Genomic DNA, 15,424 nt, shown 5'->3' with positions numbered 1-15,424 from the left:
AAGAAACAGCAAGAGTTGTCTGGTGAATGCACACCGAACACTGAGTACTGGTCATGGAAATGGAAAGAAATAATATGAAAATAAGCCAGTTGCAGCACTGGCTTTAACTTTGGCTTTTGTCTAATATCGAAAATGCTGCAGCAAAGATGAACACACTTCTGAGGGCTCAAATCCCCTTTGACATCCACAAAATCTCTTTCAGCCCTTTGACTCTTCACCACTCCAGTTAGCCACAAGCAGGTACAATGACAACCAGGAACAATGACAACTTACGAATGAGAGGCACACTGGCATTAGCCGTCCCTAGATTGTTGGAGGCGACACATGTGTAGTTCCCATAACGATCCTCTGTCATGTTGGTCACTGTGAGGACTGATCTGGAACTGAGGCTCTTGATGTCGATGCCCTGACCTTTGATAATCCTGAAAACAGAACACAATCACAACATATGAAGCTTTTATTTCTCATCCGTACATAAAGTGTCAAGGAGGAATTGGCATAAGTCAAGTACAGTACAAATGTTTGTCATCCTTAGTGGATCTTCAGATTCTACAGTACTTCATCGCCCTCTTCACCAGATCTATTTATCCTTTGGTCTGTCTCGTCTGCCTTGGAGAGATACTTTGAAGGACTGAGAGAGGAGCGAAATGACCCAGAGGTGAACTAGCTGGGTGCCACTTGACATGTTGTTCATCGTTTTGTCACAGGTGGAGGGGGATTACAATAAATCCTATTCCAGTTGTGCCTGACATCTGTGCTGTGAAATTGACAAATCTTTAATTGTTTACTTTGCTGGTTGTGATGATCTTTAACAGCCTGTAGAGATTAAAATTCACTGTGTAACAACATATGCTGTGCATCCTGATTGTGGGATTATTGTAGATACCACAGCTGAGTTTGTTTTTATCAGTAGGGTTGCTGTTGCTGCTACAGTTTTACATTTGGCAACAAAAACCAATGAGGAAACATGTTTCTCTCTTGGCCTTGCTATGGCCCCCCGTAAACTGTAGCTTGGCTTGACTTATTCTGAGAGACACTGACTTGAAAGACTATGTGTGACCTTATGTCCAACAAATATCTGCAAGTCTGTTGTTCCATCTCCCACAGCGACTTCCTCAAATGTTAGCTGAACATTCACTGATAATCTCGACAGGTGTCTGCTCGAGCTTGCCTCTTCTCTAGTTCAACATCAAGCTTCCCTCAGTCACAGTGAAGAAAGAAAATAACCCCCCCTTGCTGCTACATGTACACACATAGGCACTCACCTACTTCCATTCAAGAATGAGAGCTATGACATATCTAGGGCTGGGTATCGAACAATACTTTTATGGCACCGACCAAATTTCTTTGATACTAGCGACTATTAAAACAATTCTTGTAATTCTGCACCAAATTTCGAAAGCTAGCAGGAGCAGCACTGTCTGCAACTTCTGGCTATAGAATCAACATAAACAGCAATGGCAGAGGCAGCAACAGTGTGTACAGCTGTTCAATCATCATCAATAACAGGAATTTGGAAAACGCAGAAGCTGCAGGTAAGACAAGACAAAGCTGGATCATCTAGACTCCTGTGTTTTTAACTTCAGTGTTATGGTAGCACATAAACAGTTTCAAATGATAGACAGTATCATTATCTTCGATTTGTTAATACAGCTTTGTCTTGTCTTACCTGCAGGTTATGTATTTTGGTCCAACATCCTGTTACTGATGAGGCCTCTGTAGACACTGCTGCTGCCTCCACTTGTTACATTTTGAGCTGTTAACTAGGTTAACAGATAATACACTAAACAAAACAGCTGTCATAAAGCAAAGTGATAAGACCATTTATGCTAATGTTAGCTAGCTGCACAGAGACCCTCAACTCCTCTTTAAAAATAATCATAATAAGTTTTGCTAGTTGGTGAGTTCAGAATTCATTAGGTGACATTATGGATTGAATTGGTGAAGCTTGATGGCTAGTGTGAAAGTGACTGTGGTACAGAGCTTTATATTTTTTATGTTATGAAACTGCTTTGAATGTATAAAAATGTCAAGGAGCTGAGAAATAAAACTAAAGATTTGTACTTTAATGTAATTTTCTTTTTGTTAAAATGGATTTATAAAGTATGTATTAAAAAAAAAATGTTCAGGAACAGGTATCAAAGTCAAGCTATCGGTATTGGTACAGGTGTCAAACATTTTCGAACAATACCCATCCCTAGACATATCACGAAAAAGATTAGTTACACTACTTCTGATACAGACAAACTGGCAGCAGCGCTGGACCGACAATATGGCTGCTACAACACAGAGCCAAAATGAGAAGCGCCCCTCATTTTGTTTATACTGAAAATAGTCAATGAAATATTCACAGACAGTGTTAATGTTGTACAGAAGCTACACATACTGTGTGCTTAAGTCCTCATAGTCATGTCCTTCTCATGATGAGGAGTAAATGAACAAATTGCTATTTAGCCCTGTAAGAAGTCAAAGGAAGAACAAGTCCTTGAATTAAGTAAAGACTAGAATCATGCCAACTTGCCTCCTTAGCAATTTGAATAAATTGAATCCACCCCATAATTACAATTAGCACAGTGGGAGCTGATGATTGAAATTGTGCTCACCAGGAGTGGGTAAATGATGGGTAATGGGGGTAATTTGGTTTTTAAATTCAAGAACTGACACTTGAATCTAGACTGATTGATGTATGTGCCACGAATGATTTAAGCCTGTTGCCAGCAAACATTTTATTAGGATACAAGGTGAGGACAAGGCACAAATGACTCTCGCGGAAACATTTGTGTGGGCTCTCCCCATAAACCGGACAGACGGAAGAACAAACAAGTGAATTGTCTTTAGGGAAAAAGCAAACAAACAACAAACAACACTTTTCTATCACTTACTTATCCATAAATGAGTATTACCAAATGTCAGCATTAAAAATTTCAGCATTAAATATTTTAAACATGAACATAAATGAAATAGTATTTATAAACAATTATTAGTATTTCTTTACTCCATATGCACTTCAAACACTGGTTTGGTGGGTTATAAAGCATCAGGAAAATTCAGAGCCTGTCACATAAAATATATACTTTCTAAGGATTGTGTAAATTTAAAAGCAATTATTAGATTGTCAATTTCCATTCCGTAATCATGTATATTAGCTGTATCCACCAATATTCATAGATTGATATAAATAATATCAATATAGATGATGTCATATATGTGGTTGCAATCCAAGACCAATGTTGTTGAATCATTGCAGCTAAATGTTAGCGACCTGAATCAGCTGTATATTTGCTGTCTTAAACACATGACTTAAATTACTCATAGTAGTAATATTATATTGTATTATATAATTTTAAACATGTTTTAACATATTTGTTTATTATATTTTGTTTAGGAAAGCAAAGTCAAAACGTATGTTCCCTTACACATAAAATACTGACTTCAGTCACTTCCACACAGTGAAGCATACAGCTTATTAATTAAACACCGGTATTAGATTGGTACTTGGTATTGGCTGATATCCAAAGCACAGGTATCGGTATTGGGACTGAAAAAGTCAGATCATCTCTATTTAAAGACTATTTGAAGACATCCGGCTCCTGAAACCCTTTCAGTGGACATTTAAAACACAACAGAGGTGTGATAGAGCCAAAACGCAACACAGTCGCATCCAGTGGACATTTGTGTTTTATGCTGCCAATACACTTCATTATAACAGTTCATAAAATCAAACTAGGCTCACCTTTTCTCCCCCTTGTACCACTCAAATGTCGGAGAAGGCACAGCAGCTGCCTCGCACCTTAGCAGAGCTGTGCGTCCCAGACCAACTCCGTGGCTTTTCATCTCGTGGATGGCTGGGGCAACTAGAGAGAAAAAAGAGATACAGAGCAAGACACATGAGTCAAAAGCAAAAAATATGTGTTATCATTAGCATAAGAACACTCAAAATAAAAATGTTTAAGTGAAATCGAGACAAGAAGTGCTTGCTTGTTGAACTTTAACATCCTGGTCAGTGCACACATTACATAGAGTAAACTCAACACTCAGAGTCTACAGAGGCGGAGTTGGGGAGGGGAGAGGGCATCCATCCCCAGTGTTAGGAAAATGAAATGAATTGCACTGCATGGCGATAAATGGCTTAATGGAAGTTCAAAGACTCAATGGCGGAGGCAGGTTCTGTGAATGCAAAATGAGGCTCCTTTCATGTGCTGAAATGTGGTGTAAATCTCTTTGCCAGTGTCATGAAGGCAGCTTTACATATGGACGGTTTCTAAAGCAAGCCAGGCCTTTTGTACTTCAAATATTTCCCCTGCTTATAGTAACACAGCCTTGAAAGAAATGAAATTAATGGACTGAAGTTATGTAGAATTATAACAATGACATTTTGTTGAATCCACTATGTGGCTGGACAAAACCAATGAGACAAAAAGTAGTCTTTCCATTTCCTTAGTCATAGTGGGAATACAAATGTTTCACTTCTTACAGTTTTAATTATTGGTCATTATCAGAGTCTGCAGAGGGTAAACAAAATAAAATGACTCTCTTTAAAGAAGACTGCTGTTTATCAAAGGACTTAATGCACAGTAGTTTGAACACGTTGGTCACTGGTTCTCCTGTTTTTTTGTTTCTCTGTTAATCAAGAACCGCAAGGGAACAGGAGAAATTACCTTGTGACACTCATACAGATTCTGATTAAAAGCATATAATACATGGACAAAGCTCACACTCTTAGGGTCAGCCCTGCAGCTTGCAGTAAATTGCCTGGCCATGTCTGGAAGTGAGATGTAGACTATTTATATTCCTGACAATGACCCTTTAAGAACGACCTGTCAGTCAGAGCTGTAGCCTGTATCCAGTGGAAGGGCCTGCTTGGCCAAGCGCCTGCAAACCTTTACTTCCAATTGCATTTGGAGATGTTCCTAACGGATGACCTCTGTATCGACTGCTGCAGCTTTCCTGGACAACACAACCTTGGGCTACTAAATGGTACCAACGTGGGAATAGCAACATGCTTCATTAAAGCACAAATATGCATTTTGTGAGACTGAAATATTGCCAAAGTTTGTGCTTCATTTTAATAAATAGAAGGCAGTATGAACTTTCTGCCAACCTGTGAGAGTCCACATAGATAAATGAGGTGGGATGCAACAGATATGTGGAAGGTGAAAAGGATACATGTGAGCAATTGTACATGTGGTGTATGATCATATAGGAGAGCCACACTGAGGTGACAGTGGCTCGGATGATGATGGATGCCTTTCCACCAACCTTCCTCTGCATTCTAATGAGCACATTCATATGACTGGTGTATGTTGATTTTCTGTCCTTGCACATGTGTGCCAATTACTGTTATTTTTTCTCCACCACAGCCGGGCTGAATAATACGAAGGACTTGAGATAGTGAATCAAGCGATTTGGGTTGAGCCGGTTATGCTGAGGATTTTCCTGTTCATTTATCACTGTATGAAATGTTGAATGCCATGCTGGGGGGTATTAGTAGACCTTGACTGGTTGTCTGTGCTTGCTGTGTGTGTGAGTGTGTGTATGTGTGTGTATGATTTAACCATTGTTGTTTATGTAAAATCCAAACTCCAAGTAGTAACACTTTTCTAACTCAATCTCAACCTCCTTTAGAGGCCATAAAGACAGCTCACAAAAAACATGACATCTTTTCTGAGGAGTAACAACAACCTGCAGCAACCAATAAGAGGGGCGCTACAACTTGTGAAAGGGTAACATTAGTGTTTAGTATTTGACAATGTACACCAGAAAGGAGCTTTTCAATACTTAAAGAAAAGGAAGGCAACATAGAGAGGAAAATTTAACAGTGCTCTACAGCGCAGAAATATAAGCCAGTAACAAGTATGACAAAATCAATGCACTATGCCGCCCAACAGAGGCTTAGTGAATCCTCGTAATCCTCCATTGGTGTCATTGTGCAGGGCCATTGATTATTTGAAGCCTCTGAAAGCACCAGGGTGACCTGGCTGTCGAGCTGTACAGTTGCTAGGACAGTGGACATGGTGGCCCAGGCAGATGTGTCAATACTTGAAACCGCACACATAGAGTCACTGTCTTTTATGTTAACAACACAAAACCAGACAATTTATGTAGTTGTTGTATGTCCTTTTTGGAAGAGGGGGCATTTTAATGTGTTTCCTTTTATTGATTACCAACTGAATCAGCTATTTGCCAAAAAACAAAACAAAAAAAAACACCTGTGATTTCTTCATCAAAGGATGTCCTATTTATCATGTTTTAAGATGACTATCCTCTGTCAAAAGGTTGGTTGAAATCCTGGCAATAACAAAAAAGTAAAGACAAAAGCGAAGCCAAAAAACATCCCAGGGGTGTACCTAAATATGAGCCCCAATTTCTCCTTAAATGATCCAGTGTCGGACCAAGAATACATATCATCTATCTTTATCTATCTTATCAAGGGCACCTTTCATAAAAGGTTTAATAGACTAAGGTTTCTATCATGCAAATTACAAGAAAGTAGTTTAGGCCAAAGGAGAAAAAAAACTCCCATGGTTTTGTAGGTGGTCCAAAATGCCCTGATTTTATATGCATATCAATAATATCTTTCCAATTTAGTTACTGGCACACAGATCTGTTAAGACAGATCACACCCATAAAATCCAGTCTAATCCAATAATTCCAATTTCAACATGCTGGCATGTCCTATATCATCATATACTGTGCAACACACCATCAGGATTTGGACCGTAATGCAAAGTAGTGCACTAAAACTCATGAAGGCCCAATAATCCAGGTAATTTAGTGTCCAGAGAATGATGTGGCGGAGCTGTAAATCATGCCTGGAGTCATGGTGACTCCACCAGATGGGGTTGAGGGGTTGGGTCCAGGAATAGCACAGGCACGGCAGAAAAATGGGCGCTGTGAGGCACGGCCGGGTGACAAATGGCCAGTTGTGAGTCGATCACAAACTAAATTCCATTACATCTGCATTATGCAGGGCTTGTCATCAAAACAAAGACAATGTCTCCAGTTGTACATCTCTACAAAGTGCACAAATACAAGCATGTTAATGATGAGTAAAATGTTTGACCTTCTGTCTATGTAATATTAATGGACAGGGTGTGTTTAGAAAGCATCACACCTTAATGTAAGGGGCTTCACTGAGTCGCTTGCCTTAAGCAATCCTCGTGGGACTATTAATGATTAATTGGTTTGTTTCAAGACTGAATATGATTTATTTAGCTACAAACTATTGTTTGCCAAGAGAACCCAGAGAACGTAGACCTTTTAATTAAAAGATCAATTAATAACCCTTCCTCTTCAGCCAGATTTGAAAATGAGTTTTCATTGCAATTAAGAAATGGACTCATCAGTGCATGACTTATCAGCTTACACACAGAGACACTGTTCCGCACTGCCATCTGTGGGCTTCATTGTCCTGTTTTTTTTTTTGTCAGTCAGGAATGGTTCTGCTGCCAAGACTTATTAATTCATTAAGATTTCTATTCAGAACTGCTGGAGAACATTGTGTTCCTTCTTTTAATACAATGCAAGGCATATAAATAACCAGCTTAGTGAACAGGACTGTGTGGGTTTACAGCAGTAGGGATTCAATCTATTGTCGGTGTTTAACACTAAATGGTTCAAGGTGCACAAATCCCCATCTATCTCCCTAAATATGTGTATGAGATGGTGGGGTTATCACATGAAGACTGCACTATGAACAAGGAATATTATCAGTGCATGGTCATAAGAAACTTCAGTGTGTCTTCTCAAACTGTAGAGAAGACACACTGAAGTATGCACACAAACAAATCCCTGTAAATAAATACATAGGGCAGTACCCAAAGCCATGGTATTATCTCTAATTTTGATCAGTCACTAGAAATTGAAGATCAAAGTGAAAGTCAGTGTTTCAATCTATTTTGAAGTGGTGCTAGCAAGAACATTTATTCTGCAGAAGACCAAGATTCTACTCATTTATTCATGCCTCGTATATGGCGAGGAATCCATATAGCAATCAAGACGAGAGCTTTGGAGAGATGTAGAGAGATGGATTTACATCCAAACTGCTTGAGGGTACTGGCTTTAACTCTACTTAGGATTGGATCAGAATCCAATTCTAGGAAGTCTTCTCTTTTGAATTGTAAGCCACAGTATTTCAATGGATACTGCAAACTCTCGGCGAACGCTCAACTGAGACTTTGCGCCTGATGTTAAAATACACCCAATAACAGATTTCATTGAACTGTGGAATGAACATTTATGCTACCTGTGATCCCCCAGTGCAATGAGGTAGAGCTTCAGACACACGCACACACACACACACACACACACACACACACACACACACACACACACACACACACACACACACACACACACACACACACAGAGTGTAGTATGTATGTATGTAGGACACGCATTTGATCGAATGTCAACGTCATCTGCTTTGCAAATGTGTAATGTATAATGATTGTTAATGAACATTGTTACTACTGTGCAAACATGTACACACTCTACTAATTGCTGTATGCCTTCTTCTTATTATTTGACACTGTAATACTGGGTGGTCATGAAGATGCGTCTTCTGACCACAACTTGTTTAGCCTTTTACTCATAAGAGATGGTCATGATTCCCCAGAACAACTCTGTCAGGGGAGTCAGAGGAGCATGTTGTTGGTGTATCTGTGGGGGCAAGGCTTGAATTCCAAACAGGCCTGGATGACTAGGGCTTTAGAGGAAAAGCCAGGGTTGGAGCAAACATTAGATAAGGTGATGTAAAGAATTTGAAGTACTCACCGTATGTCCCTGCATTCTAATTATACTCAGACGTATATCAATACTATGGCTGTAATTGCTCACAGCAGTCCTAATGTGCGTGCTCATAATTAATTAAAAATGATCACAGTTTTGTTGGCCAATTACTGTAGGCAGGAAATAAAGTGAGGTGCTCTTCTTTTTATAAACATGGCCATTGTGTACATGTAAGCAGAATTCACAGCTGCAGGGTACTGGAGGAGGAAGGAGGCGTACAAATAGCAGGCTAACTCGGAAGCACACAGGGCACCGCTTGATTCTGCAAAGCAGGAGAAACCTTGCTATGCGGGAAAACAAGAGATGTTGAAGAGGGACAGATGCCTGCACTCTACATCAAGACAGGAAGGGGACGAGATCATACAGACTCTGCTAGCAAACAATACGGAAAAACAAAAGACACAGGATTTGAATCTAGTAGGGTGTCAGATCAAACTTCCAAGACCAATCTATTGTAGTGTTTTGAAGTGCAAGGAGCGTCAATGTTTCGCTCCAACTTTCCCAGAAAACTGGCTGTTACAGTTCATAACCATAAAATTTTTTTTGCGTCAACATAAATAAAAGAGAGACAGGCATCCCAAGAAAGCCGTGGTCTTCCTACACCTCATCAATAATTCAAACATCTGTGGTGCTAACATGGCATTGACTTATCTGTCTTCTTCACACATTTATTTCCTGCAGATTGACTTGTGGCAGTTTTGTGATTATTAAATGGATGGAGAATAGACGATGAGAACATCTGGTGTGTTTTCAAACGGCTTTGGTTGAAGCATCTGACAGAGTGACGAGCAAATAAAATGTAGCACAGCGAGACAGTTGGTTGTCTGTGTACTTTCCACATGTGGCAAAAGTTTGTGCAAACTGTCAAATTGCATCTTCCGCTAACACGATAGCATTCAAACTCTGCTGTGTCACTCATTCAATAAGGAGTGAGAGCAGACAGCTCTCTCTGGAGACAGGGAGCTTTCTAAACTACAAAAGAAGGTCAAACCTTTGATTTCTCATCTTGAAAAAGAAACAGCTTTGTGTTATTGTTTTATCTGTAGTTAGTAATGGATGCCTTTATTCTACAACGAGGTGGCTTCATTAATTAATCAAACACTGGCTTTTTATCTCAGGTTTTCCACTGTGGTTTCCTTCTCATTCATCCCTCCGCCTCATCCACCTAGAAGTGATATTTATGCCTTTGAGTCACACTGTGCAGTGAGAATTTCAATTGCCAATAACGGCTCTCACCTGCAGTGAGGATGAATATGTAAATTTGAAAAGCAGGTCAGAGATCAAGTTTCATCAGGTAAAATCACTGCTGAAATATCCTTTAGCCAAGTGGGGCTGTTCAGTCAATCTGATTCTAGCGTGACCTTCTGGATAACTGCCATCATTCAGGTTTACCTGATAAAAGTATTCAGTTGCTGTTCATTCATCACCAAAAGTATAGACAAGAGGCGCAGGCAGGACGGTAATTTAATTAATGCTGTCTTCTGAGCCTTAGAGAAATTTAAGCAGAGGTTACATGATCTGGACCTTACACTTGGAAATGGCCGCACAGTGACAATGCCTAAAAACCCCTCTAACTCATCATATCATAGAAAGCCAAATGGCAGGCTTAGTGTTACTGAATGCCTGGTGTTATTAAAACTCCAAACATGCCAGAGCTTAATTTTGTTTTCATTACTTTGCTTTGCTTATTTTAATTAGTAGCCTTAATCTGCAATTAGCCCAGAGGTCAACTATACTCTTAGCTTAAAAAGAAACAAGGAATTGTTTTGAAAGCGGAGTGAAATTGTCTGGATGTTTATTTAATTAGACTGTTAACCCATGAAATGTCAGTGTCATTCACTCATATGTTGTTTTATTAGTATGATGAAAGAGGAACAGAGCAGTCATGATTGATTGATGTTCATGACTTAATTTTAATTTAATGATACTTTGGCAAGATCCTGTGCACTGTGATGGCCTATTACATAACTTAACAGCAGAATCCAATGAAGCCTGAAGATTTCATGAAAATCTTTTAAAAAGGCGCACTGAAGCTTGTTGACTGACACCTGGAAAATCTCCCAGAAGGTTTAAAAAGTTAGGTGGCTGATTTTTTCAGCCGAATGAAGATTTATTTTCCCTAAATGAACATGTTTCTGTTTATTGCTTCCAGTTTCTTGCTTCCTGCTATGTAATTATCCCCTCTTGTTTGAGCTTCAATGTCAGCTAACATCTTTATCTTAATTCAGAATTTGGCATTCCAAGCCCTCATTAATACCCCACGCTCCTGGCCGCTGTGTGAATGCAGCCTGATGTGTGACAGTGGAGCATGAATGATACAGTAGATTGGGATTTGATCCAAATACCTCTCTTTTTTCCTTTGCAGAGTGAGATTTGCACCAGGGTGTAGGGGAGGCAGTGAAGAGTGGCCACCAGCTGGCTCAGCCTCTGCCTGCTGTGACCACATCAGCCACTCCAATGGACGTCGTTAATTCATTTATTCTGCCCCCTTATCTTTGTAAATGAGCACATGTTTCATAATAGACCATGAAGGAAGAAGAGGGACATGGCAACTTTCATAAAATAATACACATTTTTTTAAAAATTGAAAATGCCTTTTCACTCCGACAGGTAAGACACTTAGGGCCGGATTTACTAAAGGTTTGTGTGTGTAAAAATGTGTGCAAACTTGACATCACCCGCAGAAAATATGCAAGCTGATCTACTAACGCAGCGCACTGAGGTTTGCGTCTTTCAACTGTGCAAGATAGTACGCGCTGTCCATTTAGTACGTTTGCCATAATGAATATGTAGTATGAGGCATTTCAACCCCAGTGCGCAAAATACAGGGAGGAGAAAATGCAAATATGTTATTTAGTACACGCATTGTGATTTACCAAACCTGAAGGTATTATTTCTGATGCTAACTGCGTCTATAAATAATACCTTTGCAGGGCAGATATTAACCAGCTGCGCACTGAGCACAGATGACTGCTGTTATTGTGGAGAGGAGGAGACGGAGGCACAATGACAGAATATGCACAGGACGGAGTTTTTTCCACCCCTGTTAATATTTTTGGAGTGGAATATTTTTGGTTTTACTAAAAACATTGACTTTGTCACAAATACTCTCCCATATGTCGTTTTTTTCTGGTAATATTTGTTTTTGTTATAACTCAATATATTTGTTCACATTTCATTTTGCGCTTGCATTTTTCTGCTCGTCCAAACTCTCCATTCAGACACGCAAACCCCTCATTTAAATACTGCTGTCTCCACCCTGTTGCACCTGTTTTCATTTACGCAGTTATTCTTAGCAGATCACCTGCAAAACGCACGCAAACGAAACGCGCAATCTATTGCACTGCGCACGCAATTTAGTATCTACTATTAGGGATCTTAGTAAATAATTTTTAATTATTATTTATTTATTTCTCCACAGGGACAATCTACATCATTAAACATTTTCAGAGAACTAAAAACGTAAATGCTCCCAATTGCAGCCAAGGGCTGATTTCCATTGGCAGTCCCCCCTGCCAGATGTTACCGGCACAATTCCTAAAAAAAAACAACTACTACATTACACATAATATATACGAGGCAATTACAATAAATAATCACAACAGTCATAGCGTCACAGTATAAGTCGTCCAGCGACACATTACAATAGTATTTCACACTTCATGTTGCTTCCAGTACGTTGTGCTTGTTTAAGCTTTATACCCTGTTTCTAAGTGCAGCTGAGTAGTGATCAGGCAGGGGAAAAGGGACTGCTTGGGGTGTGTAGATGGAGTGTGAGACTGCAGCAATACAAAATCCGGTACATAGGTCTTATTGTGGTTTTGATTGATTATAATGGATGACAGTAATAGATATATGGACATTAGGGGTTAAAGTGCTATAGTGCTGATTTCCAAGTGCTGTCAGTTACATAGTAAAGTACATGATGAAAAATGTATAGAAACAGAAAAACATAAATAAGTAAATGAGAGAAAGAAAATAAATAAATAAATAGATAAATGAAAATTAAATTAAAAAAAAAACAAAAAACAAAAAACAAAACAAAAACAAAAACAAAAACAAAAACAAACAAAGCATACAATGCACGTTAACAGTGATTGCAGATTTGGTTATTTTTAAGCCAATTCTTTAGATGTAATTTGAATGTGGTATACGTGTTACAGTCCCGTATCATGCAGGGTAAGCTATTAGGCCCTTAGTACTTGAACTACACGATGCAGTAGCAGCTAAATGTTTTGTTGAGGCAGGTCTTTTAGTTGTGCAGCGATTTGAATGCTAATCAGCCACAATAAACCACAGGACTGTTCATATGTAAGGTACTTATGAGGCCAGAAAACTCTATCCAGCTACATGTTGGTCCAGATGCAAGAACATGCTCGTATTTTTTTTTCATAAATTCGTTATACTTTTTTCGTGGGGTAGACCCTTACGAGTGTGCCACGTCGGATTCACCAAACACTCATATTACCAGGAAACAGTCATAAATGATCTTCGTAAACATGATGAATCCCACCTGTTCTGAATGAACGCGCATTCCCGAGAATAGTAAATTAACATGAATGAAATACCATATATGGTCAGGCGACCAGCAGGTTGTAGAGAAGCTCCATTTATCAAAATGGCACTAAAGACTAAGAAGAAGAACTTAATGAGCTCTCAGACTGAGGTCCCACTCTCAGAAATAGATCAACAGAAACACATATTATTATTCAGTAGTGTTAGTGGTGGAATTAAGGTTCAGAGAAATTCAAAGAATGAGGAAAAATGACCCATGCTGTGAACGCTGTCTCAGCTGTTGCGCGTACTGTTACAGAAATAAAAAACAAAATAATTTAACATGAATTGGATGCCAAAAACATCTCGCTAGGGGAGTCATCAGCCAGGGTGTTAAACTATTACTTCCATTAAATAAATAAAAGTAATTAATAAATAGTCAGTTTGCGTTGTGGAAAAGTAACTGTGGACAAGCCACTTTGTAGTTTCAGCCGCTAATATTTATATTGAAAGCTTGTATTATATCATAACTGTCAATTCAAATGACCCTAAATCGTTAAATAGCCTATTACTTTATACTAAAGTAGCGTAATACTTTTGCAAACAGAGTAATGTCATCATGATTATGTATTCAGAAGTGCAATTTAATGAACGGGACATAATCCATTAGGCTACACAGGGTGTGAACTACAGGGGAGCCAGGGGGAGCTTGGCTCTCCTCAATAAGGGGTCTCTAAAATACTGACAATATAATATTCGCTCAGCCTGCGAATCGACATTAATTATTTCTGTGTTACGTGGTAGTCAGCATACAGTAATGTTAAAAGAAAATCCAAGTCAGTTGACTCTGAAGACCAGAGCCAGTGGCGTCTTCTACCACAAATGTTATGTTAGTGACAACCGCTGATGTGACACCTGCTGCTGAACTGCTGTCAGCACAGACCTGTTAACACTCGGGATGACAACGCAGGACAAGCCGGCAGAAGAAGTTAGTGATGGGGGTAACAGCTCAACAGCTCGACCTCTCTGTGTGTCTTATTTGTGCTGATAAACTAAAATACAGTAGACTACATCACTCCGCAAAGTACCCTACCGTGCTTGGCTGTATTGTATCGTACAGTGTTGTTCTTCATACCCGTGTGGAGGTGTTCATTAATGTTCTAATGTGTTCATTAATTGCTTATCAAACGTGCTTATCTATATACGATGTCACCCCCCCGGAAAAAAAATGAGTTCCCCCAAGACATGATTGGCACACTGCCATTAGACAACCAGACAGCAACAAGTCATGTTGTATTGCTTTGGAGAACAACAGGTTGGTTGTGAGAGACAGGTACGAGGTGTGCACCACTCGTACATTTTGTTCGTACCTAAGAGAAAATCCAAAATACCAGAAAATTCTCGGCAAATCCTCGTAAATCACTCGTACGCATGATTTAAGAACAAATCTGTGTGTACGAGTGTTTCTTGCATCTGGCCCATTGACCATAGCTCAAACAGAACGTCAACAAATATATTAAAGCTGCGAGCAGCGTTGGGCGGGACCTCGCCCCCTTGCGCAGGTCGGGCCACGGCGAAGCGGAAAGGTTTCCGTCAGGTGCATTTAGACGCATTCAGACCCGGGCATTTATTGGACACTGCAATAAGTAGATACACGTTACACACAAAATCTCTCTCTCTTTCTGTGTAGACATTTAGACTGAGCAACTGAAATGAACTGCCACTTTGATGAGTCAAACAGGAGAGGAACTTATTTCCAGTGAAACCTGTAGATATGTTTGTAGTTCATGCTCATGTAATTTGTGTTTGATTTAGACTTTGACAGCAATGTCAGTGAAATAGTTGACAGACTGCACAGATATCTAAAATCATAATAATACAGTCAATAAACTTGAACTAGAATAAAAAAACTTCCTTATCAGGTATCATGACAAGTTTTCTCCACTGGGTGGCACACTAAGACCACAAATGAACCTGGCTCAGCCAACACACAGTCGTTGCCATGGTAGTTAACGACTGCAGAGCATTGGCAGACAGAATGGAGATGTGGGATTGAATGGGAGAGGAACAGGGTGCACATGTGTGTCCGCAGATCAAAAAGTGTAAAACATAGCCGGACCAAATTACACACATCTATAGA

The 15,424-nt window shown here is 39.5% G+C and overlaps 1 protein-coding gene across 2 annotated transcripts in view; it reads right to left on the bottom strand.

The window, feature by feature from the left end:
• negr1 (neuronal growth regulator 1) overlaps positions 1–15,424 on the bottom strand; it is a 154,117-nt gene that overhangs the window by 40,050 nt on the left and 98,643 nt on the right. For both annotated transcript variants that reach the window (XM_062423894.1, XM_062423893.1), the window contains exons 5-6: positions 3,734–3,854; positions 274–422 (exon numbers count right to left, since the gene is read on the bottom strand). In XM_062423894.1, the coding sequence (XP_062279878.1) occupies positions 274–422; positions 3,734–3,854 (270 nt within the window). The remainder of the gene's footprint in view (positions 1–273; positions 423–3,733; positions 3,855–15,424) is intronic.

Source organism: Scomber scombrus, chromosome 8 (genome assembly GCF_963691925.1).
Source record: "Scomber scombrus chromosome 8, fScoSco1.1, whole genome shotgun sequence".
NCBI classification, from domain to species: domain Eukaryota; kingdom Metazoa; phylum Chordata; class Actinopteri; order Scombriformes; family Scombridae; genus Scomber; species Scomber scombrus.
The sequence above is the reverse complement of the archived record's forward strand: the minus strand, read 5'-3'. Positions and strand labels throughout refer to the sequence as shown.